Below are 17,564 nucleotides of genomic sequence, written 5' to 3' on the forward strand. Positions count from 1 at the left end.
TTGATGCCTCTACATTTTCCCCCAGTGCTCATCAATTATTAAGCATCAGCTGAGTGTCAGCTAGAGTACAGTTAGTCAGAGCGTCCCGACTGGAGACCGAAGAAAAAGTAGAAAACGCAAAGATTTTTGACTTCAGTCGTCCTAATTGGAGTATCGCTGCTTTATTTCTTCGTTTCCGAGAATGCGTAATTGAAAAATATGTAGTTATGTCCCATTTTTTCCTGTCATGCAAAGCTTTTATTTAGAGCAACGATTAGTCAATAAAAAAAATATCTGCGTTTCATTTTGGCCATTGTTTGAGTGTGTCAGCCACTTAAATGTGAATATTTTCTGGTTTACTAACTCTTCTCTCTCTTCTATGATATTAAACAAAATATATTTGGGTATTTGACTAGTAGGAGGACAAAATAAGACATGAAGACGTCATTGTGGGTTCTGTGAGGTTGTTTCTTGCAGGTTGCAGCCCTACATTTACTTAATCATCTTATTATCTCCTGTTTGCGGTTAGGAAACAATCTACTGTCTTTATTATGTAATTATTAATACTATTTAACTTATCTCCGACTACATCTCTTCATTTCCACAGAGGAGTTTAGTAACATGCTCTCCGACTCTAACCGGATGAGGCTGATCTGAGCGATCCATTTTGGTGAAGAGGATGACACAGCTCATTACCGACCCACTGAATCTCTTCATTATGTCAGCGCCACGCTCCACTTCCTCTGTGTTTCTAAAAAGCAGACGAGCAATACGACGGCGAACATGTGTTCTGCTGTCACACACACGTGTTGGCTGTAAACATGTTGTATGACAAGACAGGCAGAAAACGCAGGAGGACACAGCTGAGGATGAATCAACAGGCTGCTGCTGCTGCTGCTCGACCCTCCTGAGATGAGTGGGAGAGTTTGATGAGTCACCACACACACACACGAACGCACACACGAACGCACACATAAATATGACGGAGGACACAGAGGACAACACTAACCATGTGATATCTGATCAAATCACAGTCGATCAATGCATATCCGACAGAGTCAGTGACCCACGACTAAACAATATGCTTCACTAAAGTCAACGATTAGCAGACTGATCAATAAGTTGATTGACAGCAAACTGATGATCGCTTCAGGCTCGAGTGTCAAACGTTTTCTGGTTCCAGCAACTAAAATGTGAAGATGTTTAAGACTGTAAGTACAGAAAATCCAATTAATCGAGAGATTTATATAGAAACTAATCGGCAGATTAATCGATAATGAAAGTACCCGCCTGACTTGCAATACAGCCCAACTGGTGTTTGCTTTTTTTCACCATGGTTTTACAACTAACCAGCAGATTTGTGGGGTATTTTTGCTCAATAAAGCTCTTAAATGACCAATTGAAATAAAAACAATAAAAACAAACACAATGTTTTCTCCGGAGCTGTCGGTATGAGGGCGAGTAGATTTCCAACCCTTACTGGCTAAGTGAAATAAAAGCATGCTGCTGAAACCTGTTCGTTAACATTATTATGTGCTTTTCCCTTAAACCAGCTCGTCTGAGCCAAGGAATGACTGCTTGGTTTGGCGAGGCGGAGAGAGTGACGAGCACTAATTTATGTTGAAGTGAAGAGCTTCCTGGACTAAATGGAGTACACAACAGATGAGGGAGACGTTTTAAATTAATGGTGCAAAGCAAAGTGACTGCTATATCTGAGGCAGCGGTGAGGCCCTGATGCTGTCACATATTGTGCAGACAGCCGAAACATCTGAAGGTTAACACTACAGTGGAGCCTTTCATCTGCTTTCTTAAGGTTGTCTTCACCTACAACAATTTCACCCAGCTTCAGAAACTTAATGAAGCTGATGTACCTCAGGTGGTTTTTAAAGAAGTACGCACCAGCCAGCCCACAGCACATGCATGGAGCCTTTACATATAGCTGCCATAACAAAGGACTATTAATCAAGCTTAAGGCACATGATGACACCTGAGGCAGCTTTACCCTCTGAACAAAGGCAGTGGCATCAGATTTAAAGCTCTAGAAACTAGCTTAAATTTAGAGCCAACTCCTCGTGTCAGGACTCACATGAAGGCCAGTTGGGTCAACGACTCTGAAACTCAGAGCTCACACGTGTCCTTAACAACTCTTTAACGACAAAAGCCTGCAGCTCCCCTCCGGTTCCCCTCCAGTTAGTTAGAACTGAAGAGGCCTCTTGGAAGAGATGTGAAACGTCTTCAAGAAACTCAAACAAGTCCAGTTGCCTACGATACAGCACTACATACATACATACATACATACAGATATGTAATGAAGGCAGGATATTTTGTAGTCTGTCAATACAGTTTATTGTCTAATATGACTATGTATGTACTGTAAAGAAAGTGTCATATCGGCGCATAAGGTACAAAGGGGTATTATGAGACATCTCTGCAACACACGTCATAGACTGGGGCTGCACAATTAATCGCAAAATAATCTAAATCACAATATGACTAAGTGCAATATTCAAATCACAAGAACCGCAATTATCTTATGAAGGTAAAATGTGTCACAAAACAGTGTTTTAATGAATTTTTGTAGACGCTCTGGCCTACAAAGCTACAAAGAGACCGGGAGAAATGCCACATCATAGCCCTATCACAGACCACTTTGACATAACGTCAACACTGTTGTTTCTTCACATTCTCTTAATAATGTTAACTCATTTTTTAATTGTTTTAAAGTAAAATTCAGGCCATATATTACATACTGCCCCTTTAAGACAAACATTAGTTGTTTGCACCCTACTTAAACTATCACCTCGCTATATAGCTTTGACACAACTTGTAACACATTCAACTCTCAAATTATATAAGTCGACTTATTGGTACCTCTCCACCCGAAGCCACTTCCGCCCTCGATTTAGTCACTCGCAGCCCCTCATACATAATTTTGGTCACACACAGCTCCTCATACCTCACACCCACAGTGAGGGCCTCATCTTGAAGCAGGTCACTCTCCTCCTCATGAAGAGCATCATCAGCCCCTCCTAAAATCAATGTCCATGACTGACCTTGACTCGAGCACGGCGAAACTCAACACCAGTCTGATGGCCGGCCAGTAGAGACACTGCAGTGAAATGTGTGGCCAACATGCAAACACACACACACACACACACACACACACATACACAGACTCAGCATCAGTCAGCATCCAGACACACACTCACTCAGCAAAATCAGCATTCACACACATTGCACTGTGAAAAATGCATGTGTGTGTGTGTGAGACACTGCCATGTCATCAAAAAAATCATGTCTACTAATGACATAGCAATAAATAATGTGTGTTTATATTCACACACAGTCTTGAGGAATAAGCAACCTTTTCTTAACTATGTTATTACGTAACACCAGCAGTGTTTCTGGAGCTGTGACCCGCCTGTCACACTCATGCAGCCACTTACACGTAATAACACACCCTGTCAGAGGTGATTTTTCACAATAAATGACACTTTACACCCATTTAAACCGACGTTAACCTCTATTTCAACGTGTTTCCTGTCCTTGCTGCTGTTTATCCACGTCCCGTCCCGCTCTGGCGTTACTCTGCTGCACTCCACTGCTTTCTACCATCACATATTTACATGTAACACGCCAGAAACACGAGTCAGTCTGTGTTTTGTTCGTGCTAACAAACTAAAGCTTCCGTCTCCTAACTTAGCGCTAACACCAACAAAGCCGCAGTCGTCCGCTCTCTAGCCGACGAAAACCGTCATTTATTACACGTGTTTTGAATTAAAATGACACGTAATCAAGCTTAACTCACCGGTTCAGCTTCGCGTTGTGTTAAAATATCCGTATTTTGGATAAAAGCCAACTGTTACAGGGAGTGTGTCCTCCAACTGCCGCACTGTTTGTGTGTGTGTGTCTCTGGCTGTAGCAGCGACAGCCGCTGGCCACGCCCCCTGCGTGCCACGCTGGGGGCGTCATCACGCAGGCTCGTACGCAGCAGCACGTAGATTCCTCTCAAAACTATGAAATATGTGTTTTATTTCATGTTTATGTTAAGAAAACACATATATAACTGTTTATTATAGCCACCATGTTGTGCCTTTAAACCCGAAGTAGGTATATTTAGTCAAATACTGCATTTAAATACATAGTATAGTGATTTTATGCTGGTTTGTAGACGATTTTAGAGGCAAATATTGTACATTTTAATCCACTACATTTAGTTTACAGCTATAGTTAGTGGTTTTACACACAACATATAAGATGCCATGTATTAAATTAGTAACAGCCCATATAATGTAGTCTGAACAACATGAAAAAGCACATGATTGCATCAACAATCCAAGATTACAGTCTAATAATAATAGTATGAATCATATAAATAATAAAGTAATATGCAATCATATTTGTATTAATGATATGACATAAAATAATAATAATATGAATCTCACAGGGGCCATTTTACCTTAAAATTATACTTTAAGTACATTTTACTGGCATTTATATTCACTTTTACCCAAATTGTCATAAACTAACAAGAGTTTTTAGGCCACAATAGCACGTAAATGAATGATTATATCAGTGGTAGAATGTATCTAAGTACATATACTCAAGTTCTGTAGTTAAGTACATTTTGAGGTACTTTACTGGAGTATTTCCATTTTCTGCTACTTTATACATCCACTCCACTACATCTTGGAGGTAAATATTGTACTTTTTACACCACTACTTGTACTTGATAACTTTAGTTACTGCTTCAGCTGTTTTAGTTTGAACACAAGCTGAAACTAAACATGTCTAGAACCATACTTGGACAGTTTACTTCAGTATAATCCTTTTTTTTAAATGTAAAATTATTATTTCATTTAATCTTGTTTACACTTGGCCATTCCTTATGTTCTTCCACTGCTCCAAAGTAAAGTTGGCTTATGTCGCCATCTTGTGCAATTTATCTGATGTTGCAGGTTTGAACACAGCCACTAAAACTTGCATTTCATTGCTGCTGTGTTGCTTGTTTGTTTTAATTAATTTCCACATTGCTCTCAATCAGAGCAGATTCGTCTAATAGGAACACACCAACATTATTGTCATGTCATTGAGAGGACGCGTTGGCCACATGGTCTCCACCCAGTGGGCAGGGCAGTGAGGCGATGTGACAAGCAGGTTCAGCAACAGGTGAAACCAGAAGTGAGTTACACCACCAGCTTAACAGCTCTTGACATGGACTGGACTATTTCGAGGGCTTCTAGGACTAAACCACATTTTCATTGTACTTTTTTAGCCTTTTAAAGCATCAAATAGACTTTTTTCAATGTTTTGGGAGTTGTATTTTCAGTATTTTAAACCTCATGTTGAATATACTTGAGATGGGGACCTCTGCTGTGTTTGAAGTCAGGACTCCGAGAGGAGTCTGTTGCATGCTTTTGCTTCTCTTGCTCTGCTGTGTTGGAGGGAAATGTGAGCTCCAGGAATCAAAACCTGCTGCCACAACCGGCCTCCCCGCCGCCAACCCTGTCAAACCTTTCGACAATGCACCCCAGGCCTTCCCCGAGGAGGAGAGGGCCAACCTCCCTGTGTTCACCATGGACTACCCTCGGATCCAGGTCCCCTTTGAGTTTACACTCTGGGTACTGCTGGCCTCTTTCGCCAAAATTGGTACGTTTTTAATGACTGTGTTGAGCAGAAAAATTGCTTTGTACGGAAGAAGATAGAGCCACTGTGAAAATGTTGAGTTCAGAAAACTGTTCTGCTGGAAAAAAATGTCAGTATTGTTTTTCAGTGGTTGAACTTATCAGCAGCAAGTCAAAAAACCTGTTTACTGTTAAACTTCAGTCCCTTTCTCACATTAATGTGAGATAACACTTTACATTTTGCATAAATCTCAGAAGTTTTTGGTTTAAGGAGCAAAAAAATGTGCGCAAACTTTTACTTCCTCCCTTAGTGTCATGCTTCACCCTGTCACAACAATGTGAAAAATACTGTACTGTTCCTTTAAGTGACAACACTAAGAGGAAATTAAATAATCAGAGAGTTTGACTGAATTTTTACTTTGAAAACCTTCTCTGTCAAGCAAAACATGTCCACCCTGCAACTCAACAAACACAGGGAAAACCATTTTAATGATGCTTTTCTATAAAACATGATTTTTTTCTATTTAGCTGCATGCTAAGTGTGGCGTTAGCTTGACTGCAAAAAGAAGTCTCCACAGAATGACCAAACAGCAGCCTAAAATTTCATTGTGTTTTCTCCAGGTTTCCACATTTACCATAAAATCACCATCTGGATCCCTGAGTCCTGCCTCCTGATCGGCATCGGCCTCATCGTCGGCGGCATCATGTACTCGGTCAAAGAGGAGCCCCCTGCCGTCCTCAGCTCCAACGTCTTCTTCCTCTACATGCTCCCGCCCATCATCCTCGACAACGGCTACTTCATGCCCACCAGGCCGTTCTTCGAGAACGTGGGCACGGTGCTGTGGTACGCCGTGGTGGGAACTCTGTGGAACAGCATCGGCATCGGGCTGTCCCTCTTCGCCATCTGCCAGTTTGAGGTGTTTGGACTTCAGGATATCAACCTGCAGGTTAGTTAGGGTCAAAGTGGGTGTCAGAAAGGAAGTGGGTACCTCTGAATGGAAGGTCAAAGGTGATACAGTGTGCGTAATATTTATGTTTGTGATTGTTTTATTTAGATCAGAGAAAAAGTGAATTTTCCTCTCACCTCACCTGCAGGAGAACTTGCTCTTTGCCGCCATCATCTCGGCTGTGGACCCTGTGGCAGCTCTGAACGTGTTTGAGGACATTGGAGTGAATGAACAGACATATATAGTCATATTTGGAGAGGGACTCTTCAACGATGCTGTCACTGTGGTGAGTGCAGGGGATGTTTGGACTGTATCTATAAAAATAGACTGTTGTGCCATCTAGTCACAGCATACTAACGAGCTGGGTGATATGGATGGAGAATTATTCTCCTGATATGAGCCTAGAACTCCTCCGGTATTATGGATAGTGTAATATCATGACACAAGTTTAATATAGTCTCTTCCTGGTCCTTAAATTTACATTAGAGTGACTTAAATGCATAAAATTAATGCCTCCAGGCCGCCATTTTTACATTACATGTGACCCCACAGCAACAACTTATAATTTAAATACACATTGAAAATAAAATTCTAATAATGTATTTTATTTAGATAGCATTTTCAATGTGTTTTTCATAGTACACAGACACAAATTTAAAAGGAAAACAACACACTAAAATCAGTCAATCAGAGAAAAACATCAATCAATCACAGAAAAACATCAAGAACAGAAAAAAACAACATTAATCAAGCAAAAAACAACATTAACCACGTAAAAACAACATCAATCACATAAAAAAACAACATCAATCATATAAAAAAACAACATCAACCACGTAAAAATCATCAATCACATAAAAACAACATCAACCACATAAAAACAACATCAATCAAGTAAAAAACAACATCAACCACGTAAAAAACAACATCAATCACATAAAAACATCAATCACATAAAAACAACATCAATCACATAAAAAACAACATCAATCAAGTAAAAAACAACATCAATCACATAAAAAACATCAATCAAGTAAAAAACAACATCAACCACGTAAAAATCATCAATCACATAAAAACAACATCAATCACATAAAAACAACATCAATCAGAGAACGAACGACATCAATCACATCAACATGAATTTTGGCAACGTCACATGACTTCTGTGTATTTAAGAGGATGACATAGTCCCGATCTGTGTGGCCCCTGTGGTTTTCCTTCAGTCCAGTTTGTCCAGTTCTTCACTGTTGGTTGAAAGGGATTGTCAGTCGTGTGGCCTGACTTTACTTTGGCTGGTTTCACTTGAGAGGCCGGTTTCACTCAACCCTCCTTGGCACTAATCGTCTTTGGGTGAATCCCAGAAGAAAATGTATAAACAATGTCAGTGTTGCCAGCGGAGTGACATTAGTCATGTTAGCACACTACTGTCAGCATACAGAGGTAAACAGTTTCAACAACAGCTGAATGGAGCAGATTCCTCAGAGTGTTGTTAAACCTGCTTGGCGACACAGCTGCAGTTGACATGCATCCCTGATCCACATAACCTTTCATCTTGTCTCTTTCCTCAGGTACTTTACAACATGTTTTCCTTCCTGGCAGACATGCCCATTGTTGAGTCGACTGATGTGTTTCTGGGAGCGGCCCGGTTCTTTGTGGTGGCGGCCGGTGGCCTCCTCTTTGGCCTCCTGTTTGGATTCGTGGCTGCGTTCACCACACGTTTCACCCACAACGTCCGTCAGATCGAGCCGCTCTTCGTCTTCATGTACAGCTACCTGGCGTACCTGGTGGCCGAGTGCTTCGCCATCTCCAGCGTGTTGGCGTAAGTGTGGGCCAAAAGCAACTTTCTAAATAACATGAGCAGGCAAAATCCAATATCAGATGAAACAGGTGAATGAATGATAGGATGGGGACTCTTCATGGGGAGTTTTCAGAAAGTAAAGTCAGTTACTCAAGTACAGTGCTGGAGTAAATGTACCAACTTACATACCACCACTGCAGCACACAAAGCGAAACACAAAGATAACAATCATTATCCTTTGGACTGTTTAGATGTTTCTGCAACTTGTACAAACTTGCTCTTCCACTATAATTATCACTGTATGTGTGTGAAAAGTGATGATGTTGACAAGACACTAAATAGGACAGTGTGCACTGAAGCAAAACATTTTTAAAAATGTAGTTGTTTTTTTTTTTTAGCTCAATTGAACTTAAAACTTTTTGTGCCTGACACATTTCAACAAGTCACGTCTAAAAATGAGTAGAAATAAATGCAAACTGTCCAGGTGAGACAACTAAACTGAGATATATCAATCTTGTTGATAGAAGATCTAAAAATAAAGGCAAATATAAAAGAAAACGACAAATATATATAAGTAGGATCAGCCAATAAAGCCTCAAAAACATGCATACAAAACTTTTTATATGCTAAGAAAACCTGATTTCAGCTTTCTAACAATGCCTTTTTCAAATAGTTACGATTAAAATGTTTTAATGTTGATAAAACTCAGTTATTTAAAACAATTACAAGTAGAGGTTGAGAGGTTGGAAGCTAAAATGGCCAATAATTTTAAGGAGGAGCTGTATTTAGTTCAAGAATCAGGCGCACTACTAAGTAAATGAAACAAATATTTTTCCCTCCATGCAGGCTTATAACATGCGCCATCACCATGAAGTACTACGTGGAGGAGAACGTCTCCCAGAGATCCTGCACCACCATCCGCCATGTTGTCAAGATGCTGGGCACCGTCTCCGAAACCCTCATCTTCTTCTTCCTGGGTGTCGTCACCATAACGACCGAGCACGAGTGGAACTGGGCCTACATCCTGTTCACGCTGGTGTTTGCCTTCATCTGGAGAGGACTCGGTGAGAGCCGTCACTTAAATCCTAGCAAAGCTCCGTCTATTCATCAGACTAGCTCATGAAATCTATCTTCGCTTCTTCTTGCAGGCATTCTGGTGCTGAGCCAGATCGTCAACCCGTTCCGGACCATCACGTTTAATTTCAAGGACCAGTTTGGACTCGCCTACGGAGGCCTGCGAGGAGCAATCTGCTTCGCCCTGGTGTTCACCCTGCCTGATACCATCAACAGAAAGAACCTGTTCGTCACGGCTTCAATCGCCGTTATCATATTCACCGTCTTCATACAGGTCAGACTTCTGGCTGGAGACTCAACAGAAGCACAAAATATTTGTGCATTTCCTGTATTGATTATTGATTACCACTCTGTCCCCTTTTAAATATTTTCTATCTCCCTCTCAGGGCATCAGCATCCGTCCCATCGTAGAATATATAAACATCAGGAAAACCAACAAAGACCTGCACACCATCAACGTAGAGATTCACACCAGGGTGAGTATCAGCTCTCGCTTTAAGCTCTCATTTTTCTAATGGATTCAGTCTGGAGCTGGTGAATCACACTGATTGTTTCTCGATGTGTGTTGTTCAGGTGATGGAGCACGTCGTTTGTGGTATTGAGGACTTGTGTGGACAGTGGAGCCACTATTACTGGAAAGACAAGTACGGTCTATCTTTCTTTACTCAATATCAAGCTGGATTCTTGCAGATTTAGACGAACTGACTCATTATGTTTTGATAAACCACTCATCTCTACTCTTTAACTTGCATCAGGTTTAAGAGGTTCAACGACCGCGTCTTGAGGCGTATCCTGCTTCGAGACAACCGGGCCGAGTCCAGCATCGTGTCCCTGTATAAGAGGCTGGAGCTGCAGAATGCCATCGAGATACTGGACACACCGATGGGAGACATCAGCGCGGCGCCGTCTATAGTTTCATTAAAGTACGTCCTATAAGCCTGTATGTTTAAAAGATGCTTTAGTTCATATCTATAGCTTCTGACCCTGATGCTCAACCCTATAACTCAAAAGTTAAAGTTATTATTGAGTTTTTACATCCAAGACTCTGAAACTGTATCTGCTCACTAACTGACTGCATCAGCTGAACACATGAAATCTAATTTGGCTCCAGCTGATGATGCTGTTTTTCCCATCGGATGGAAGTCTTAATTGCCACCATCGTAACGTCGATAGCAATAAAACAAACATTACATTTCAGTTATATCTCCCACTGTTTCACCGTTCACTGCTCTCACCTCCTATCAGCGACGAGAGGAAGGAGGCGTCTCGACCGAGGAAGAGGTTCATGGCTGCTGACGTGAGCAACATGCGCGACATCCTGTCGAAGAACATGTACAAGATCAGACAGAAGGTAACGACATCATCTGAAGAGAAACCTTTAAATTAGTCCTGCGTTGTTTTTATATGGTTTAAGACAACTTTACCACTTAAATTTAAGTTTTATGCTCCTTTTTGGGAGATTTTCTACCTGAAACTTCATATATTTAATGTTTTAGTGTGCCTGCAGTTTTCCACATTTGACAAAAAGACAAAATTTTTAGTTTGCATGTGAAAATGTGGAGTTTTCACAGACCTAAACCAATAATGCTGTAGTCCAACTCTTTAATAAAATGCTCATTAATCTACTAAATCAGCTGGGCACTGTAGTTTTTAGCAATAGTTACTCTAACATAAGTAAATAGTAGATTTGTTGGGGACTATTTTCAGTGGCGGATGAACACACATTTGGTGCATAAGAGCCTTTTCCTAGTGTTTGTATCTCATGAAATAAATCTCAATGTTTTCCAGACGTTGGCGTACACCAACAAATACAACCTGCCCGACGAGAGCCGGACCAGGGAGATTCTGATTCGTCGCCACGTGAGCATCAGACGCAGCGTCCGTTCTGGAAGTGTCCGCGAAACGGTAGGTGGGGACAAACAGGGAATGTGGACAACCTATTTATAATGTCCCTAACCTGCTTGACCTTCACTCCTGTTTCTCCTTCAGCCTAATCAAAGCATCCCCAAGTCTTCGAAGTATTACTCCCTGCAGCCTGGAGGGAATCTGGAGAGTGTGTTTTCCCTGAGAAGAAGAAGTAGTGGTGGTGGCGGTGGTGGTGGTGAAGTGGACCATCTCTCAGACCATCTCCAGGCTGATTCTCCACACTCCTCAGTACGCTCTCTGGTCCCTATGAGGAGGCTGAACACCATCAACGAGGTCCGCCAACACCCGCCCTCTCCTGGGGTGGACGTTTTGAACGAGAGGGGTCCTGGACGTCTGGGAGGTTCTAGTCTCATAGGCCGGAGAGCACCGGTTCCTGCTCCCAGGAGGCGCAGCTCAGGTCATGGAGACGAAGACCACATTGACTCTACAGGAGAAACTGAATCTGTGAATCCTCCTCAGCTACCTCCACCTGGTGGATGGGTACCTGAGAACCAGGACGCCATAGAAAATGGAGCAGGAAATCCTCTGCTGAGACACTCGTCACAGGGCTCTCGAGGCTCGAGGAGATGATGACGGACAGAGAGGAAGTACTTTGAGTCGACTCCAGAGCTGCTCTGGAGGATGAACTACTTTTATTAGTGGAGCTATAAAAGCAAAAAGCAAAAAGCTTTGTTCTGCATCTCAGGGAAAATGCTCAGAGGTTGCTGAAAATATAAACAAGATCAAGTGTTATGATGTCATCTGCCTGTTCTTGGGTTGCTTTACTCTTTTCTAAATAAAATATAAAGAACAATAAACCTTCCCTTACCTCATGACGTCGTCCCATCTGTGCAACACAGGTGAATACACCTGAGCAGTCTTCCACCACACCCATCAGCGAGATCTGGGGTCAACTGTTTTCCATTAGTCTCACACAGATTAAAGATTTCTCCAGGATCTACATCCAGTCCGGTTACCTGATGCATTTGGAGGTGGTTTCATATTACAATATCGGATTTTAGCATTTAACCAGTGCGTTTTTAAAACCAGGCGGAGGACCCATAGGTGCCGTTAAACTCAGGAAAGAGGAGATGGAGCACTGAACTCTCTCTCCATCCTTAATGTCCCTTTTATTATCATCCGACTCTCTGACTGCCCTCCACGCCCTGCATCATCTTACAGGGTTTATGTCCTTATATCTATCTATAGCAAGATCCATAAAATATTTACTTTCTGTACGACGCTTCGTGATGTCTTTAAAGAAACTTGACTCCACTTGGAATTAAGACTTTAAACTGGAAAAAAAAAAGACAACCAGGTGTTTAAAACTGCACTGAAGTTGCATTTTTCACAGGAAATGTTAAATGTATTTATACCAAACTGTTTTGTTGAGGACTCCAGACCAGAAAAATGTAAAAAGCTTTATTAATTTGTTTTTTTTACACTGATAACGACTAAATCAACACAACAAAGCTTTTAAAAAAATGTCCAATCGTGGTACAAAACCAGACTAACTAACTTTATTAAAAAAAAGGTGATGTTTTCTGTATTTTAGGTTTATTCTTTTGTTTCTAAAAGACAGAATACACCTATTTTATTACATCAAATTACTAAAATAAGCATTTTTTTTACAGTGTACTCATGATTGCAGGCACCATTTTCCTGGATAAAAATGTCTTGGCATTTATTGTGAGATTGTGTGCATCAGCCAACGAGCAGCAGAAGTAATTTTTCATCACCTTAACTAAGCGTAAAGCCTCCCCATTGGCCGGCCGGCTCCCCACACAGCACTCTGCTCCGGGAGAAGGCGTTTGTCTTGATTACGCTCAGCTGCTCTAATTAAAAGATGTTCGTCCGTGATTAGCAGCGTTTATATTATTTACTGAAAGTCACCGCAGTATGAAATTAACAGTTTTTGTTAAAGGAAAAATAACAAACTCATCATAAAGTGCACAAATTGGGGTTATATTATGATCAGCGGGACTTATGGAGCGAATATGAAGATAAATTAAAGCAGAGGATGATCACATACAGAGAGGTTTGTTGGAAAATGATCCAGTTTTGTTCTTTTACTTTTAGTATTTGTTTTATTTTATCACCTCGAGGTAGCGTTTCAACCCAAAGTTGACTTATTCAATCATTTTTCACTTAACACATGTTTTTCTGAGGAATTATTCAGGCGCCTGGCAAATAAATGCCATTTTATACCCCTGCCTGAGAGTAACAGGGACAAAAACTCATAATAGTTATTTATTTCCTTGTTTAAACTAACTCTGTGCTGGTAAAAAAGTAAAAAACAAGTGCTTAGGTGGAAAAGCAGCCTATTCAAAGAGCAAAAAACTACATAAACTTGCATAATTTTCAAATTCAGGGCTTTAAAAACTGAAGAGAGAGAGGGTTACTTGTCTACACTATCAATCATTGGCGGTTGTAGGCTCTAGGGCAGGCATTTAAGCTCATATCTCCTTAAAATGAGCTGCCAATCAAGCAGATGCCACCTCAGGATCTCCGGTGTAGAGGGATGATGGCATCTACTGAGTTTTTTGACAGATAAAAGCTTGAAAAAGCACCCACAATCTCAGTTTTTTGCCTTTTTTCCCACAATTTAATCATGAAATACTGTGTTTTGGGCTAAATATGTTACTGAAATTGATCTACTGGACAAAGAATCATAAGAATCGAAGCTTTCTTACAATGTATAGCATGACTATATACTTAAATTAAGGCGTTGGCCTGTTATCTAAGCTATGTTTGTAAAGATTGGTGAACTAGCTGCTAACTGTATAAAACAATGAGCATTTGTTTAGAAATTAATTCATTAATCTATGAACGAACACGTGTTTTCTTGTCTTTCCCCCTTCCCTGTGCTCCTGCTGGTGTCTCTGTGCTGTGGGTGTGGACTACATTTCCCCTCCCCAGTGGTTCCCAGCTCAATGCACCTGCCTACAATCAGCTCGTCATCTGTCCCAGTCTGCTCACCTGCGTCCCGTCAGCTCAGATCAACCCTGGCTTCACTCAACCAGGCTCCAAGGAATCAGCTCCAGTGAGCTGAAGTAAGCGTCCTTACAAAGTCAATACAAGTTATCATTTCAGACTCTAAAGCGAGGGTGAACAAACACTATTTTGGTCGGGGTTTTATGTTATTGGTAAGGTTGCGCTTCTAGTTATCGTACCTTATCTAAACGTGCCTAGACTTCGCAGTTCCAGCACAAACAACAGTCGAGGAACTAAAACCTCCCTGACGAGCAGAAACTGGTAAGATCAACCATAGTGCAAGTTTTCTGAACATTGTTTATTAATTTCTCTTTCAAACTTAAATACTGTTCCTCCTTATTTCAGATCAGTGACGTGTCCATGATGGGAGGGGTGCACTTCAAAGGAAAGCGGGTCATGAAAGGGTAAGTTTTGCAAATATGTGCTGATGTTGCAACTCAGTACAGAATGAATACAGTGTGGTCGTATCACTGAATTTATAGTGTAAATTATCTCAGAACATCACTTTTGGCACCATCTAAAAGTCATTTTATTGCAACTGCACTCACTTGCTAATGCTGGCTAATGTTGCTAACGGAGGCAGGTCATCAGATTACATTCAGCTTCCTCTCGAGCCACAAAAAGCTTTATACTGTTTTTCCACATATGCAGTCGTTCTTCCCAAAACCTTTAAACACACTTTAATGTGTAAAATTGGTGGCGTTACCCTTTAATAGTCTGTGACACAGCAAATGGTGAACTTCAAAGTGCCGCCTGGATAATCCCTTCATGTTATGTGGAAACTAGTATTGATCAAACCATCAGCAGAACCACTCATGTATTTATGTTAGCGCTTATTTCCACATCTTCCATACAAAGACTGCATGTATATCAGTGCCTGATCAATAAGCTGTAGCCATTGATAAAGGGCCTGAGCTGGAAGCTTTGACTGAATGGAAATCCAATAGAGGCCGGGCTGGTGAGGGTTTATAACGTTAAAAGCTGCACGCGCTCAATGAGGGCGTTCATGCTCGACAATAAATATGATTAGTGGCATGGAGAATAGCCGCCTCATCAAATATGAATCATCGTCATGCATCTTTAATGACCACAACAGTTTACTGTAACAAACAACAAGTCTGGGAAAGAGGATGAAGATTTACAATCTGAAGACACAAGAACCAAAGTACTGTACTTAAGTACACCTCAGACGTACTTTACTTGAGTATTTCAGTTTTCTGCTACTTTATACCATCATTCCTCTACGTTCGGAGGCAAATACTGTACTTTTTACTTCACTACGTATTGATAACTTTAGTGACGAGTTAGTTTGAAGATTGCACAGCAGCACATTTTAATTAATTAATTTAATCTGCAATCAGATTTAAAAAAAAATGCTGAGTATCAGATGTGATGAATGGACAAGGCCGATAACACCAACGCTGAAAGCGCCAACACCAATAACGCCAACTCCGATAATGCAAATAACCCCAACGCCGTTAACCCCAATGCTGTTAACCCAGACACCAATAACGCCAACGTGTAGATACTTAACTAAATTTTTTGTCTGACTTAATTTCATTTCAGATACTTTAAGACTTTTACTCGCGTACTATTCATACGGGTGACTTTGGGTTCATTTGCACTACGTCTGATGTCTGCAAAGCTTTCGGTCTTTTTCTTTCCTCTTTGTGAATAAAGCAGATTCTCCACATCATGTTTTTATTCAGCGAACAAACGGCAGCAGGTTCTTGCCGGGTCAAAGTTTGTGCCTGACATTCATTCATCAGCGTGAGTCCTGTCAAAAAGTCTTTCATCCAAACACTAAACCCCCGCTGTAAGCCGCTTTGAATAAGAACATGAGAGAAACGCTTCAGATGTAAAAAAGCTCAAACCAAACGCCTGCAATATCTTTGCCTCCAGCAAATTTGCATTCTGATCAAGAAAAACGTCCTGGTATGTGGGAGGCACTGGCAAACATCCTGCTTTATGAACTGTCTGTCAGCTGCACATGAAGCAGCACATACTTGCTGAGGGAAGAGGCGAGAAGGAGGGACAGCATTCAAATGTGGCATTGAGACCAGAGAGAGGGAAACAAAGGAGGGAAAAACAGATTGTGTATTTAAATGTATCGCCTCCGGTGAAGCTTCAATGCCGACGAGGGAGAGCGTCTCTTCCTGTGCAGCAGCTCTGCAGCCATCACTTCTTTGTATTATTAGCAGCAGTTTCTGCTTCGGTCAGCTCGGAGACGAGAAGCAGCCGGAGGGGAGTCGGAGGAAACTTTAAAATTGAGCTTCTGGGAGAGTTGAGGGATTTTATTTGAGCAGATAAAGGAGCGCTGGGTGAAACTGAGGAAGCAAAGATGAATCAAACTGCTTCTGTTTCTCATCAGATTGACTGCCAGCCATCCAAGGATACCAAGGTAGGATGGATTCGATCATGTTGTGCTTCCTTTATCGTGCCCTGAGTATTTTTCTCCGACACTTTGTAGGATCACTGCATGAATCTCCTTTAACAGGAAATGTACTCGTGAGTATTAAAAGTATAGGAGCTTATTGCTGCCACAGCAGAAAAACAGAAATGGATCAGTGTCATTTTATAACGTGGAAAGTTTATCATCATGAGAAACGTTTCATTTTATACCAATAGACATATTGTTATAAAAAGAAGTGTTTCTTAAATTTTTATATGATATCATTAGATTATTATGGCTCATGCATTCATGTAAAAGCAGGGCAGCTATTACTTCTGTCAGGGAGGTTTTGTTTTCACCCGTGTCCGTTGGTTGGTTGGTTTGTTACCAGGATTACACAAAATCTATTGAACCGATTTCCACAAAACTTGGATGGAGGATGAGTCTCGGGCCAGAATAGAGCCCATCAACTTTTGGTCGGGATCCAGATTATTCTCACTTTCATTTAAAGTCTTAATGAAACAGAAAGCAGAATGTTATTTGCTTCAGCATGTCTATGGCTAACACATGAGCAAGACCTAATGTGGCATATGAGACTGACTAATGCCAGTTGGTGGTTTTCTTGCCCCCAACGTTAGCTGCAGGGCTAAAAGACCAAAGGCTAAACAGCAGCTAAACTCCATAAACCACCTCAGTGCTGGACTCCCTTTTGTCAAACTGGCAGCAGTTGGTCTCAAAGTTTGTGTTTGGTCACGACACCGGCCATGTTCACTTGGAGCCCAGTACAAATCGCTGTTATTAGCGACGGGCCATCTGTTCATCAGGAAACTCTAAATCACAGAGGGATC

The 17,564-nt window shown here is 41.2% G+C and overlaps 3 protein-coding genes across 16 annotated transcripts in view; 2 read left to right on the plus strand and 1 right to left on the minus strand.

The window, feature by feature from the left end:
• The window catches only part of LOC311253024 (inositol polyphosphate-4-phosphatase type I A-like), a 45,664-nt gene extending 41,765 nt beyond the window's left edge, over window positions 1–3,899 (minus strand). For 12 of the 13 annotated variants that reach the window (XM_084346723.1, XM_084346721.1, XM_084346722.1 and 9 more), the window contains exon 1: window positions 3,788–3,899. The gene's annotated coding sequence lies outside the window, so the exon portion shown is untranslated. Of the gene's footprint in view, window positions 1–2,935; window positions 3,089–3,787 lie in introns of all 13 variants that reach the window. The other variant, XM_084346725.1, reaches the window with a different exon arrangement.
• Window positions 3,900–5,339: 1,440 nt separating this feature from the next.
• Window positions 5,340–12,099, plus strand: LOC311253187 (sodium/hydrogen exchanger 2-like; the record flags this gene model as incomplete). The annotated part of the gene is made up of 12 exons (XM_084346973.1): window positions 5,340–5,628; window positions 6,225–6,550; window positions 6,699–6,836; window positions 8,122–8,372; window positions 9,198–9,415; window positions 9,500–9,699; window positions 9,812–9,901; window positions 9,999–10,069; window positions 10,181–10,348; window positions 10,671–10,776; window positions 11,214–11,330; window positions 11,415–12,099. 12 exons carry the CDS (start codon window positions 5,340–5,342, stop codon window positions 11,919–11,921), a joined length of 2,481 nt encoding a protein of 826 aa, XP_084203099.1. The 3' UTR covers window positions 11,922–12,099.
• A 2,439-nt stretch (window positions 12,100–14,538) lies between these two features.
• Window positions 14,539–17,564, plus strand: part of LOC311253428 (inactive dipeptidyl peptidase 10-like) — a 62,083-nt gene continuing 59,057 nt past the window's right edge. Inside the window, exons 1-2 of one of the 2 annotated variants that reach the window (XM_084347389.1) lie at window positions 14,539–14,585; window positions 14,670–14,728. Coding sequence is in view for 1 of the 2 variants with exons in the window: in XM_084347387.1 (XP_084203513.1) it covers window positions 16,666–16,725 (60 nt within the window). In the remaining variant the exon portion in view is untranslated. Of the gene's footprint in view, window positions 14,586–14,669; window positions 14,729–16,332; window positions 16,726–17,564 lie in introns of those variants that run through there. The other variant, XM_084347387.1, reaches the window with a different exon arrangement.

Source organism: Pagrus pagrus (assembly GCF_965226575.1).
Source record: "Pagrus pagrus genome assembly, chromosome: 24".
NCBI classification, from domain to species: domain Eukaryota; kingdom Metazoa; phylum Chordata; class Actinopteri; order Spariformes; family Sparidae; genus Pagrus; species Pagrus pagrus.